The sequence below is a fragment of the Triticum aestivum genome, chromosome 6D (genome assembly GCF_018294505.1).
Source record: "Triticum aestivum cultivar Chinese Spring chromosome 6D, IWGSC CS RefSeq v2.1, whole genome shotgun sequence".
Classification (NCBI taxonomy): Eukaryota; Viridiplantae; Streptophyta; class Magnoliopsida; order Poales; family Poaceae; genus Triticum; species Triticum aestivum.
Window position 1 is genome coordinate 479,119,165 of NC_057811.1, and position 14,867 is coordinate 479,134,031.

The following is a 14,867-nucleotide window of genomic DNA, read 5'->3' on the forward strand; positions in this document are numbered from 1 at the left end:
ATTTTGACCGGCGTTTCATCATACAACTCATGGGTGGTAGGAGAGAGCAAGTATAAATTAGAACCTCAATAAGTATCCAACGTTCGGAATTTAAGCATGCTAATCCGAACTTTTTTCATGGCAACTTTAGTTAAAGCGATGCCGACAAATATGGCAATTTTCTAACAAAAATCGAAATGAAATGAAGTTGCCATGTGTTAACAACTAAAATTGCCACCTCGCAGCAACTAAAGTTGCCATAAAAAAAGTTCGGGATGACATGCTTAAATTCCGAACGTTCGAGATCTATTCCGATAAATTAAGTCTTCCATAGGTGTCCCTCGCTTCTCTTTAGGATGTATAGTTAGGTTTCCTTTTTTCTAAGGAAACATTATATTTTTTCTCTCAAAAAAAAGGAAACATTATATTTTTCTCGCAAAAAGGAAACATTATGTTTTTACATCTTATTTGCTTAACTATTGCCCAAGTCAACAAGTCAGGTTGCAATATGGCCAGGATTGTCACCCCTAGTCACCGCGGCCAGAGCTTTCCCTACACGTCTTTTGCCTCAGTGGAGGCTAGAGCCACAAGGACAGAGTAAACCTTGGTGAAGTACTTTTACTTCACTAAGTTTTGGTCGTTTCGAGCTGATCCCTTAAATTTAGCGTAGTAAAACTTACAATTGTTGGCTGATGCATCTTGTCTAACACTTGGTATGTGTCTCCGCAGACGATGCCAGCCCTAGCGAGGAACCTTCGATGGTGATACAAATCACTTCAAACAAGTAGTAAGAAAAACGAACGGCAAAGACGACGACAACAAGCAGAAGATCCTAGTCCTGGTGGTTCCGGTTGCCCAAGGTGGATGCGCTCCGCATGGGCGAGCGACCCATGGATGGGGTTGTGGCGCAGCTCTTGCCGGCGAGCGGGGCAGCTTCGCACTCTGGCACGTACTGACACGACGAGGAGGAGGCGCGGGAGGTCGTGGCACGCGCGACAGTGACAGGTGCCCCGTCCTCGAAGCCGAAGTCCTCCACGTAGCTGATGGTGCGGATCACCCGCATTCCGGCGAACAGTCGCAGCCCACCCCGCCCCTAGACGCCCTCGACGAGAAGCCGCACCCCATGGCACCCTGTGTCGCTGTTCCTTATCCAACACGAGGGGAGCTGGTCGCGGGACACGACAACGACGGCCCGAGGCGGAGCTGGTCGTGGCGCAGACCCGAGGTGGACGCGACGGAGGGTAATACCTTCGACGATGTCGCAGGCAAGCACCACGCCCGCATATACCTCATTACCTCCACACGAACATGGCGCTTATCTCATCTCCACCAACGCCGCTTAATGTCCCCGGCGATGCCCGACACTACCGGAATCACACCCTATGCCGACGGCCCTGGCCGTCGGCATAGCCTTGATTCCCCATCGGGACAGGCCTATGCCGACGGCCCCCGTCGGCATAGGGCCATCGGCAACATATCCGTCGGCGTAGCCCGGGAGGCCGTCGGCATAGAAAGGCCGCCAGCATAGGACCTATCCCGACGGTGTCCGTACATCTATGCCGACGGCCCTGGCCGTCGGCAACGTTCCCGCCTAACGGCGGCTGCCGTCAAGTGCTGACCAACGGTTGCTCGCCACGTGGCGCATCTATGCCGTCGGCTTAGTTTGAAACTACGCCGACGGTCTAGCCGTCGGCGTAGTTTCAAACTAAGCCGACGGCTAGGCCGACGGCATAGCCCTGCCACGTGTCAGCCGCTGGGCACTCCTGGGGCAGGGCTATGCCGACGACCTAGCTGTCGGTTTAGTTTAAAACTATGCCGACGGCTAGGCCGTCAGCATAGCTGCCACGTGTTAGCAACTGGGTGCTCGCGCCAGCTCTATGCCGACGGCCTAGCCGTCATCATAGTTTGCATTTGATTTTTTTCTTTTTTCTGTTTGTTTTTAGATCAATTCAATTCAAATATACAACACATATCAGCAGATATATATGATGGAAATAGACATATAGAACACATCTAAGTATCATCTGGCACCGTCACAACAAGATATGCATAAGCATCATCACAATCAACATAAAAATAAGCATATAAAGAAGCACACAAGTCATATGAAGGACCATCAAAGACCGCAAGTTTATGATCATCACCACACACAAGTCATCTAAAGAAACATAAGCATAAGCACACAAGTAACCGAAAAGGCTTAAGCGCCAGGACGTCGAGCACCGCGGAGGTCGTCACCCCCAAGACCGCCGAAGGCCAGGTCGTCACTGCTAGCGGCAGCGCTACCGCCAAGACCGCCTCCACCTCCGCCTCCACCTCCGTGGATTGGAGTGGTCGGGCTCCGTGACTCGGGAGTGCTGCGAAGACCACCGCCAACGGTTGATCCACCGGTTCCCTGGATGTTGAAAAGACATATTAACAGGATATATGACTGTGTTGAAAGGCATGATATGCTTTGGGTGAATAGATTGGGGACTAGCATGCCGCCAAATCTTGCGTAGGCGGCCTCTCACAAGTCTGGAAGTGTTGTGGCGGTTGCAAACGCCCGACACGCGTCTCCGGGGTGCGCCTTCCCTCACGGACGGCGCTGCCGTCGGCACCTGGAGGGAGGAAACGGACGCGTGGGTCTACACAGATGTGATCTTGCTGTGGCTTTGGCCCGGATGTTGCTCCAAAGTGTTTCTATGGGCTGACCTAACACAACTGGGTGGAGAGTTCCACTGGTCAAAGCCCGTCCGTGCAAAGTCAAAGGGCTAGATCCCGTGGTCATACGCTACAGGGTAGGCGGGACGGGGCCCCTGGGGGAGGGTAGAAATGCCACCGGAGCGTCGCAACGAGCCCTCATACATATCGTATGGTGTGGTGGCATGTCCGAAGAGGCGGCACGCGTCTCCGGGGTGTGGCCCCCCTCACGGACGGCGATGACACAGTAGTAGACGTTCTGCGGTAACGATGCGGCGTGAATATTATTAAATACTCGGAGCGCGATAAAATCATGAGTTTTTTACACGACGTGGGCACATGTGCTATAGGACTGATGGTAATTTTTCATAATTTTTGGTGATGGAGAAGTATCTAAACACTTCCCTCTACGCGGATTGCTCTTCGCGTGTCTACGACTGTGGCCCGCGGCCTCCGGGGGCTAGCATGCCGCCAAATCTTGCGTAGGCGGCCTCTCACAAGTCTGAAAGTGTTGTGGCGGTTGCAAACGCCCGGCACGCGTCTCCGGGGTGTGCCTTCCCTCACGGACGGCGCTGCCGTCGGCACCTGAAGGGGGGAAACGGACGCGTCAGGTCTACACAGATGGGATCTTACTGTGGCTTTGGCCCGGATGTTGCTCCAAAGTGTTCCTATGGGCTGACCTAACACAACCGGGTGGAGAGTTCCAGTGGTCAAAGCCCCTCCGTGCACAGTCAAAGGGCTAGATCCCGTGGTCAAACGCTACAGGGTTAGGCGGGACGGGGGCCCTGGGGGTAGCAATGCCACCGGAGCGTCGCACCGGGCCCTCATACATGCCGTACGGTGTGGTGGCATGTCTGAAGAGGCGGCACGCGTCTCCGGGGTGTGGCCCCCCTCACGGATGGCGATGACACAGTAGTAGACGTTCTGCGGTAACGATGCGGCGTGAATATTATTAAATACTCGGAGCGCGATAAAATCATGATATTTTTACACGACGTGGGCATGTGCTATAGGACTGATGGTAATTTTTCATAATTTTTGGTGATGGAGAAGTATCTGAACACTTTCCTCTACGCGGATTGCTCTTCGAGTGTCTACGCTTGTGGCCGGCGGCCTCCGGGAGCCGCGTGCCGGGTGCCTATGCGTGCCACCATGCTTCCACAACCGTAGGAGGGCCCACCACAACACCTGGCGGCATTGCTACCCCCCCAGGTACCCCGTCCTGTCTAACCCTGACATAGACGACCGCCGGGTCTAGCCCTTTGACTTTCGCCGGACGGGGTTTGACCGGTGGACCTTTTGACCTGGTTGTCATAGCCCAGCCCATAGCTACACCCCCAACACCGTCCCGGCCCAACCCACCCCAATATTCGCCATGCCGGCCCGATGTGGCTGTTTCCCCCCTACGGGACACGACGGCAGCGACACCCGTGAGGGGGGGGGGCACACCCCGGAGCCGCGTGCCGGGTTCCTGCGCCTGCCACCATGCTTCCACAACCGTAGGAGGGCCCACCGCAACACCTGGCGGCATTGCTACCCCCAGGTACCCCGTCCCGTCTAACCCTGACATAGACGACCGCCGGGTCTAGCCCTTTGACTTTCGCCGGACGGAGTTTGACCGGTGGACCTTTTCACCTGGTTGTCATAGCCCAGCCATAGCTACAGCCCCAACACAGTCCCGGCACAACCCACCCCAAGATTCCCTCCGTGTCGGCCCGGCGTGGCCGTTTCCCCCCTCCGTGACACGGCGGCAGCGACGCCCGTGAGGGGGGGCACACCCCGGAGCCGCGTGCCGGGTGCCCGTGCCTGCCACCACGTTTCCACAACCGTAGGAGGGCCCACTGCAACACCTGGCGGCATTGCTACCCCCCACAGGCACCCCGTCCCGTCTAACCTCTCCGTGACACGACGGAAACAAGGCCCATGTGGGGGGCAATCGATATATGTTTTCTGTACATTTAAGGCACATTTAAGTTAATGAAATTAGTTTTGGAAAAAAATAAAAATAAAAAGAGAAAATAAATAAAATATTAAAATATTATTAGAAATCTATGCCTACGGCAAAGCCGTCGGCATAGCTATGGCCACGGAACAGTAGAGCCCTGGATCGATGACGTGGCGTAGGGCGGGGATCAATGACGTGGCAAGATCCATGGGCCAGGCCTATGCCGACGGCAAGGCCGTCGGCATAGATATGGCACCCCACGGGACCGGCGAGCGACGCAGATCGATGCTTTCGGCATAGCTATGCCGACGGCCACTGTTAGCCCGTCGGCGTAGCCTGACGCCGTCAAACGGCCGTCGCCGCCCGGGTAGACGGCCCACATGATATGCCGACGGCCTGCGCTATACCGCCGGCTGCCGTAGGCATATTTCTTGCGACGCCGACGGCTGATCTATGCCGACGGGTGCCGTCGGCATAGATTGATATATGCCGACGGCCTTTCTACGCCGACGGCTTTAGCTGGGCCGTCGGGATATGTCCATCTATGCTGACGGGGGCCGTCGGCATAGATTTGGCCGTCGGCATCGCAAGTTTTTCTGGTAGTGCGAGGTCACCGCCGTCGACAAGGGTGCTTCACGCAAGACACCCGCCTGCCACAAGGGGGGCTTCGCATGAAGAATTTTTTTACAACACGCGGTCGAGACAGAGTATTAGCAGGCGCCCGCTAGGTAGAGCGGTAATTTTTTTACTCCACTATGTAGTAAATTTTACTCCTCTAATAGCATTTTAGGGGAGCTAGAGATGCTCTTACTAATTCTAAACACTGATCAACAGACTGAATATTTTGAAGCGTCGACCTACCAACAGACGCAACCTGGTTAAAAATCAGTTCTAGACCGCGATTCCCGCGCCCATAAAAGCATCAATGCTCCCATGCCAAAACCTCGTTCAACTCTCTCTCTCTCTCTCTCTCTCTCTCTCTCTCTCTCTCTCTCCTCGTTCCCACCATTTCCATCGCCTCGCACACCCAGCAGGCACCAAACCCACGCGCCGGCGGGATGGCGTCGTCCGCATCCGCGGCGGCTCGGCTGCAGGAGCTAGCGCCCGGGCCGGGTGAGGTGATCTCGGCAGCCGAAGCCGCCGCCCTCGCCGAGTGCTGCGCGGGCCTCCTCGGCTGCGGAGACGCCGGGGCAGCGTGCTCGGCGCTCGACGCGCTGTGCGCCGCTGGAGGGGACGCGATGCGGCGCCACGTCGACGAGCTCACCCCGCTGGTCGTCGGGAGGCTCGGGGACGGCGACGCGGCCGTGCGGGAGGCCGCCAGGAGGTTCCTCGTGCTGCTCATGGAGGTATTGGCCTATCGGAGTTCTGATTTCGATTCCTTCTCCTCCAGGGTTTAGCGCTTGTCGCCGTGGAATTGCACGATTATTATCTGGGCATTTCGCGTCAGTAGTAGTTGTGTTTCAGGCTTTCAGCTAATTTAAAAGAAGCACACATGGATGTGGGGGGCATATGTAGTATATTTTACTAGCTCGAGTACTTAATTAATTAACATATCTCCAATCAAAGGTCTGGGCTAAATGCCTGCATAACTGGAAACTTAAAACAATACTTATCCAATTTATCCCAATTTTATAGAGAGCTGTCTGTTGTACCTCCGAGACTAAATGCGGAGTCGGGAGTGATATCACTTATTGTAATAACATGAAAACGAAAAACTCAACTAGTTTGCTTGTGATGTTGCAGATGAAGGAGATGAATGCAAGGTCAGAAAATATACAAACAGCTCCTAGCATGCCAGATGTCCACCGCAGTAGTTGTACAACAACCGAAGCTGAATCTTCTGGTACCAATCAAGTAAAGAAAAGTTCGAAACAAAAGATCAGCACAAGAGACATGTCACTTCTATCAGGTATGGACTTTACTTCACGGGTCTGTCTATGGCATATCTAGATGTGGCATAGTTATTGCACATCTAAGTGACTCAATCAAGCATGAAAAAAGGAAAAAAAAAATACCAGCACGAATCTTCGTGTAAAATCAATGACATAGGACTAAGATGTGCAATACTCAGGGCACATCTAGATGTGCTTTAGCAAAAATGTTACTTCTCATTAAGCACCCAAATAATTTATCCACAATTGTAGTTCATATATCTAGTAGGATTACTCTATTTTTATCAAACAAGAACCTTTCATATCAAACCCATTAAAAAAACTAAAACAGGCTTATTTTGTTAAACATTACACTATGTAATTAACCATTTCCGTAATAATTTAAACTACATAATTCAATACCATCGAGGTTGACAACAAAAATTGTCATGACATCATATTTGAATCAGAGACTGTTTCCAAAGATATGCCTTAGTTTATAAAGTATGTTACGGAATAATCTACAATAAAGTTTAATGTTAAGGCCGGTTGACCATCTGTCTATTCATACCGGTTGACCATTGTATGATACTTACTGGCCAATACTCATAGATCAGTTTTCGCAGCGGGTCAACCTCATTAGTATACTACTACAACAAATAATTAACATCCAACTAACTGGCAGTATCAGTAGCAAGCTAAGAGCAAGCAATGTTGGTATATTGAAAATTTTAAGGCCAAGAATATGGTGTTTGATGACTTATTGTTCGTTAATAATGAATGTCTTTCCTCTTCTACTAGGCTTTGTTTACAATACTTTTAGTATTACATTATCTATTTCTGATTATTGGTATTTGATCTATCCACCGTACTCTATGCAGGGGAAGAAGATATTACAAGGAAATCAGTTGAACCTATAAAAGTATTCTCTGAAAAAGATCTGATAAAGGAAATAGGAAAAGTAATGTCTACTTTACAACCAGATAATGAGTGGTCAATCCGGATAACTGCGATGCAAAGAGTGGAAGGCATAGTTCGTGGAGGTGTCAATTCCTTCTTATTTATGTTGGCTTCACTATGCACAATACAGTTAACTTTGTCAAGTAAGTCAGATATTCTGAGGCCTTCTTTTTTCTTCTATTACAGGTGCCGCGGATTATTCAGCCTTCCCCACGCTTCTAAAGCAACTCGTGGCTCCTCTTATAACCCAGCTTCTGGACAGGAGATCTAGTGTTGTAAAGCAGGTTTGGCTATTTCTGTTTCACGTCTGTAGTAGTGAGACTTGCTTCACTATGATGTTGAAGTGAATGCTGCAAGTATGTATTTTGTGTAATCAAACATAGTTGCGACAAAAGTAGCAACTAATAGTAAAGTAGTGTGACCCAAAAGGATATATTTTGTGTAATCATCTATGCGTCTCTGCCCCTAATGAACTCACCACATTTTGGACCATTTGTTTGCACACCAACTGAAGCATGGCTTTCTACTTATTTTTTATATTTCTAGGCATGCCATTTGCTAATTTTCCTATCAAAGGAGCTACTACGCGACTTCGAACCATGTGCTGAATTGCTTATTCCGGTATGTTGTTGATTTCCTTTAATTTGTGCATCCTATGTCTATGACTATCTGGTTGTATATGAAGAGACCACTTTGACATCTGATATCTGTAGGCCCTTCTTAAGAATGTCGTGATCACTGTTCTTGTAATTGCCGAGTCAGCTGATAACTGTATAAAAGAGGTACATATACAAGTGCTTTTTTTGGACATTTTATTGTAATAATGTGCTTGATGTACAATGTTGGCTGTACAGATGCTACGAAACTGCAAAGTAGCTCGCATTCTACCAAGAGTTATTGAATTCGCAAAAAATGACAGAAGCGCAGTTCTTCGTGCCAGGTAATAGAAAGGCACCAAGGCGGGTGATATACATTGATCTTTGGATGAATGCTTAAGAATGTGTTCCTGTTGTAGGTGTTGTGAGTATGCAATACTGATGCTAGAGTATTGGGTTGATACTCCCGAACTACAGAGATCAGCTAATCTGTATGAAGAACTCATAAAGTGTTGCATAGGAGATGCAACTAGTGAGGTATTTCTTTTTCTTTTTTGAAGTGTGTGAAAATGGATATTTAAATTTCTTTCTTGTCTTTGCCTTTTTTTATTGATTCCGGCAATGTATCTAGGACAAGTTTGTCATTCGGCTACAAGCAAATCTCTTGCCAACAAATTTTGGTTATCTAGTTGGATAATTTTTTGAGTTAGTTACCCTAAGTATCATCAGTTCTGAAGCAATTGCCCTGAGTATTATTGTTTTTTGTTTCCTCCCCTAACCCTAGTCGGCTAGCGCGAACTCTCTCCTTCAGGCTTCACTGGCGAGCCTGTGGATTTGCCTCCCTCTACCTACTGCCCTGGCGGCTGGTGGCGCGGAGGTGGATCCCGATGCCTCCGCTTCGGTTAGTAGTTTAGGTTAGAGTTTTTTAGTCCCAGGCACGACACTTGGGTGGATGGGGCGCTTCATTTTCGAGTTTGTCTTCCGGGCTCCGATCTTCCTTGAGTTCGTCCGTCTAGAGATAGTCGACGGAGCTCCAGTGTAGATTCCTGTCATCTCCTTGGGTCGGTGAGGTTGGGGTTTCTCGTCATGTGATGAGATTTGATGTCATATGCTTTAGATCTATGTAAGGGTTCAACCGCGAACTGCGACTCTAGGGCGTTGGTTTTTAGGGGCATTTGCACGAAGACTTTCCGGTTGTCATCGACAAGGTCAAGCAGGCTCCAGTAGGGAGCGGCTACAGCGGCGAGTCACTAGCTTGTTTTGGCGCCAATATTGATCGTTCGGTGGTTACGAAATCTCTAGAATTTTTTTATTATGTTTGAGATGCTTTATACTTTCAGTGACTCTTATAATAGATCTGATCATTTTCGCAAACAAAAAAAAAGTTTTGATATTATGTGTAGAAAACGTGCACTTGCTGAAATGGAAACAAGGAAAAAAGAAACCTAAATGTATAGATAAGCCCCACAAAGCAGACAAATCACCCTCCGAAGCTGGTTTTGCCCAGGTGGCACACTGACCAGATTTGACTTACATAGCCACCTCACTCCGGGACCCACATGTTAGTGTAATACTCCCACGAGTCGACCATCTCTCCGCTCCCTCTGCCGCGGCGCGCTCTCCCGGCCAAGGCATGACCTCGCCGTCGAGCTTCGCCTGGGCGCACTTCCCGCGCTGCAGCGTCACATCGACCCCTCCCTCTACGACGAGGGCGGCGATGCGCTCGCGCCGGAGCCGCTGGAGGCCGTGCACCAGTGACGCCACCGTGGGCCGCAAGGACTCCATTGAGCTCTGGTGCAGCCAATTCGACGGCCACCGATCGTGGATGCGTTGATGGGCGCACCGCAGGGCAGGTGGAGCCTGGGAAGGCGTCCCGCTCTGGATGGACTTGGTCGTCGGCGCCGCGGTCGATGGCCTCGACCGCGGCTCCTTATGTGGACATGGTACGCCGTTTTCGCCTCCTATCGCTCCTCCTGCGAGATCTCGGCATATTAACAGATTATAAGGCAACACTACGGCCTCGTGGTCGTCTCTGGCTGCTGTGACCACCAACTCCTTGGTCGAGAGCCAGCCTCTTCTTGGGCGCATGCAAAGTGTTCGACAGAATGACCAGCCCAGTGGGGACTTCTCCGTCTCGCCGCTTAGGCAAAACTGTCACGAGAAACCGCTAAACTGGCCTCTTCAGGGTGATTTAATTTGTGATAGTTGAGGGGATTAAGATACTGAATTTTTACTTTTCAAATAATATTCTGAAACATGGTTCTGAATCTCTTTCAGAAAAGATGGTTTACATTCATCAGTACAGTTCTTTTAACCTTTCTGGAATGGTTCCTATATTTCGCCTAGGACTTCTATTTTACAACATGGCATTGCACTCTCACCTGTGTTCTTTTTGTGGATGCCCTTTTCGAAACTATTCCGCGTGGTCACATGGTTCTAGGTTTTAAGCAACTTTCTTTATTTGAAGGTTCGATCGGGTGCTAGGGTATGCTACAGGATATTCTCCAGAATTTGGCCTCAACGTTCTCATCAGCTCTTCTCATCATTTGAACCATCCAGGCAGAAAGTATATATATCCTCAAATTTATCTTGCATATTTGCCTATTTGGTCATACAGTTTTTGACTCTATGATATTAAATTCTGTAGATGATAATTGATGATGATGCTGAGACACATCAAAAGCAGTTGTCACCAATAGAAGGAATTAAGCTCGGGCAACCTCAATTTGTTCCTTGCATTCCAACTGCAATGGACAAAGTTGTCATGGTCGATCCTCTGACATCACTTTCTTCTGGAGACCTGCAATCAGCACTGGTGAAAATATCTCTTCAGCATTCTCATATGACCCCTCAAATTCCAGCGGAAGATAGTAAAGATGGTTTAGCTATTGGAAGTTCATTTGAGGATATGAGCACATTAGAAGAAGAAAGAATTCCAGTTCCAGACCCTGATGAACGCGTTTCAGGTATATGTCAGCGAAAAATACCTTGCTATTTCTTCTTTTTCTCGGTTTGGACCACTCTGCTTTATTGGCCAACTTGTTGAATTCAGACCAAAATGCAGGTATCAGTTCATCATCCCGTGATTTTCCTTCTGCCACTCCATTTGAACCAACTCCAGACATTTTATTGTCAGAAGCAACTGTCATAGCAACTTTCCAAGACAAGGCCGAGTGCAGGCCGGAGGTTGAACATATAACTTCTTGTCAAGTTCAAGCATCACGGGATCCTTCTGAGATGTTGAGCCGCACTCCTCCTGCTAGTTCGGAAGAGTCAGAAAACTTGCTAAACCAAAGGCCCACTAAATCAAGCTCTAATGGAATATCAGGTGGAAGATTAAGGTCCCAACAAGAAGAGAGGCCCTGTGCCAGAACTCCTCGTAAGAGTGTAGTTTCGAAGCAGTCACCGAATAACCACACTCCTAATTTCCGGCGACCTCTCCTGAGTAAGCTGATGACAAACTGGTTCTATGCCAGTACAGGAGGTGATTTAGATGGTAAACAGCTCATTATTGGTGAAACGGCCAATAGCATGGATGTGCCCTCATCTCTCACTGGGGCACTTTCTTTAGGCCTTAACCCCAAGTCAGATTGGATGATGAGGGTATATGCATTCAATTTCTTGCGCCAACACTTGCAAGAGCGAGGACCGAAAGGCATTCAGGAGGTTGCACAAAATTTTGAGAAGGTTATGAGGCTTGTTAATCAGTATTTGGATGATCCACACCATAAAGTGGCACATGCTGCTCTCTCATCACTTGCTGAGATCATGCCGGTTTTCAAGAAGCCTTTTGAACATTATCTGGACAAGATGTTGCCCCATGTTTTCTCTCGATTAAATGATCCAAAGGAGTCAACCAAGCAGCAATGCTTATCAGTTTTGAATCTTGCAGGTGAAAATTACTCCATTGATTCTCTCTTACCTGCTCTGCTTCGTTCGTTGGACGAGCAAAAATCCCCCAAGTCAAAGCTTGCAATTCTTGACTTTGCAAAGGCCTCTTTTGTGAAATGCACAGTTAGTTCTGACATCTATCCTGGTAGCAGTTTTCTCAAGCCGTGGCTTGGGAAGCTAACTCTTCTGTTTAAGGATAGAAACAAGAAGCTAAAAGAGGCTGCGGTGGTTGGTTTATCTTCAGTGTATTGTCATTATGATCCGGAAACCATGTTAAGCTTTATAGTTACCTTGTCAATGGAAGAACAGAAGCAACTTACGCGGGCAATAAAGCAGTTAATCCCTATGATAGGGAGCGACCTGGAAGACTTCTTGCAGCAAAGGAGACATAAACACAAAGTGCCGTCTTTTGATCGCTTTGCTGCTACAGATCCTCATCCCAGAAGTTATGTTGGAAGGCAACATAAATCCCACCAGCATGACGCATATCAATCTAGTGATGTCAGAGGTGATCAAGTATTTAGCTCCGCATTCCAATATCTCCCAAACACTCACTTGGAGGTCTTTGGGCGTCATACCGCGAAGGTTCAATCTGAATTGGGTGGTGAATCTTATGGTCACAGAGCTGAAATGATGGGTAAAAAGTATAGTCCTAGAAGGCGAAGCAAGGATATGATGATGAATAGTAGTCAGAGTCATGAGCCAAGCATTTCCAAGATGCATCATCAGGTTTGTAACTATTTATTGACCTGTTTGGTGTTATTTCTTATCATTATTTTTAAGCTTCTTTCCATTTTGACATAGGGATTAACATGTATTTCCGTTTAGGTTGATCTATTTGTATCACCTTATTTATTTATTTTATCTTAGTAAGGGGTATTCCAGTCCTAGGTTTGTTGGTTCTGATGTCACCTCATACTTATTCCTTTCTCAGAATTTGCATCATATGTCCTCTCTCCTTGAGATGCTTGATGACCCAACTGAATCCACTAGAGAGCTTGCACTTTCTCTATTGGCTGGAATTCTCGAAAAGAAAGTAAGATTTTATTTTTTTGGTGGGAATATAATTATTTCTAAACTACCAATAGTGAGTATTTGTGCCATTGATGGGCCTTCCATGAAAATGACCTCTGCTATGGTCATATATTCCAGGAAAAGGCACTGGAGAATTGTATCGAGACTCTTGTAGTTAAATTGTTGCATGCAACCAAAGATTCTGCCTTAAAGGTACTACTACACTGGGGCACTCTTCTAGGATTTGCATTGTCTCAACCATAAAGTTGCTCACTCAGGCCTTTTGTGTCATTGTCATTGCAGGTAGTAAATCTGGCGCATATCTGTCTGACAACCGTGGTCACTCAATTTGATCCACTGGGATGCCTTCGGGTAAGATTCTTTCATATTATGTTTTCGGTTTTACGAATACTCTTAGGAATTTAATTCATATAGATGAATTGGAGAACTTGTTGCTGTTCCTTTTTCTTTTTTCCTTTTTCACGGTCGTTGGAATCTTATCTCTTTTTTAGGGGTCTTATCTTGCTCATTTTAAATACACAGGCAATTGCTTCTCAGTTGGTCTCTCATGATGAGAAAATCCTTATTGTCAGCATCAACAGTTTGAGCAAGGTAAATCCCTCCCAGGTCATACAGTTGATGTACTTACTATGTAATAGTGTGTGTGGTCACGTGGTCTGATCTCGGTGCTGGCATAATTTTTTATTTTTATTTTGGATAATGAGGAGTACATCTCCCAGCCTCTGAAAGTCTGAATGTTAGGATGCACACATGCACACAGCCAAGTGTTAGCATCAATAGCTGTAGCGTTTTACCCTAGCAGATTACATTGTGGTTAATCTCGTGTTTAATATAGCCCATTTCACTAGCACCAGCATATATATTTATATTTTTGACTTGTTACTACTTTTTCCTAACTGCGAACTTTTGCCTTCCTCTCTGGTTTTGCAGCTTGTGATGCGGCTGTCACACGACGACCTGATGGCTCATTTGTCGACATTTCTACCCGTGCTTTTGGACACCTTCGAAAACCACAGCCCGTATGTTCGCAAGGTTCGTTCATTCCCACTTACTTTTGTAGATTGTGTTTAGATCATCTTCTATTTTCTGGCAAACACAGCATGTTTTTGCTGAATCATATCAATCTTGAATAAACTTGTGCTGCATATATTATTGCAGGCTATTTTGCTGTGTCTGGTGGACACGTACCTGAAGCTGGGGCCGGCGGTGGCGCCGCACCTGGAGCGGCTGGGTGGCGCGCAGCTGCTGCAGCTCGTCGTGGCCACGTCGGCGAGCCGACTGTCGAGGGCGAACATCTGATGGTTCAAGGCATGATGGAAGGCGTGTACGTGCAGCTACATCTCTTGTGATTCACTCAATGTAAACATCAATAACAAGTACAGTGCTGCCTCAACGGTTTCAGAAAAAGAAACCAACGGAAAAAGCTGACCTGTTCCTTCCCAGGTCGCTCTCACTTGCTCAACCCCCTGTTTCTGGCAGCCAGGGAGCAGAGCAACTCTGTTTCGCTCTTCATAACGAAACCAAAAAGAGGCCACTTGGGTCATAGGTTCTTTTCCTTTGAGGAAAGGGCTAACCCAGCAATTTTCGCTTCTCTTGATTGTACAGCCCATACTGTGTAGAAACAAGCCCAACAACACTCACCGGTGTAGATCATTCACTTGCTAAGAGAGCTTTCTGCTGTTGATCCTCTTCTAGATGCAACTTTCTATGCAGCAAAGCCTCTGCCTCTCTGGATGTAATTCTAGATTGGCCTTGGAGGCCATCTCTTTCCCCAAGGGGAAATTACTGTCTGTACATTGCCTTGGTAGCTAAATCATAAAAGTTAGCCCTCCTTGAGGGCTCATGTTTGCCCAAAAAAAAAAAACTCACCAGTGTGAGTCAGTCATACAGTTAACTTCCCCTTCCATT

General features: G+C 47.9%; 1 protein-coding gene across 2 annotated transcripts; it reads left to right on the forward strand.

Moving 5' to 3' along the window:
* Positions 1-6,368: 6,368 nt before the first annotated feature.
* On the forward strand, positions 6,369-14,804 carry LOC123146131 (CLIP-associated protein). Of its 2 annotated transcripts, none has more exons than XM_044565716.1 (16): positions 6,369-6,515; positions 7,359-7,520; positions 7,624-7,721; positions 7,984-8,058; positions 8,151-8,219; positions 8,292-8,377; positions 8,453-8,570; positions 10,501-10,599; positions 10,681-10,999; positions 11,086-12,653; positions 12,859-12,960; positions 13,077-13,151; positions 13,242-13,310; positions 13,482-13,550; positions 13,890-13,991; positions 14,118-14,804. In XM_044565716.1, the coding sequence occupies exons 1-16, from the start codon at positions 6,398-6,400 to the stop codon at positions 14,256-14,258; spliced, it is 3,270 nt and encodes a 1,089-aa protein (XP_044421651.1). In that variant the 5' UTR covers positions 6,369-6,397; the 3' UTR covers positions 14,259-14,804. The 2 variants fall into 2 exon arrangements, with proteins under 2 accessions (XP_044421651.1, XP_044421652.1); XM_044565717.1 differs by having other exon boundaries at positions 11,098-12,653.
* Positions 14,805-14,867: the final 63 nt, after the last annotated feature.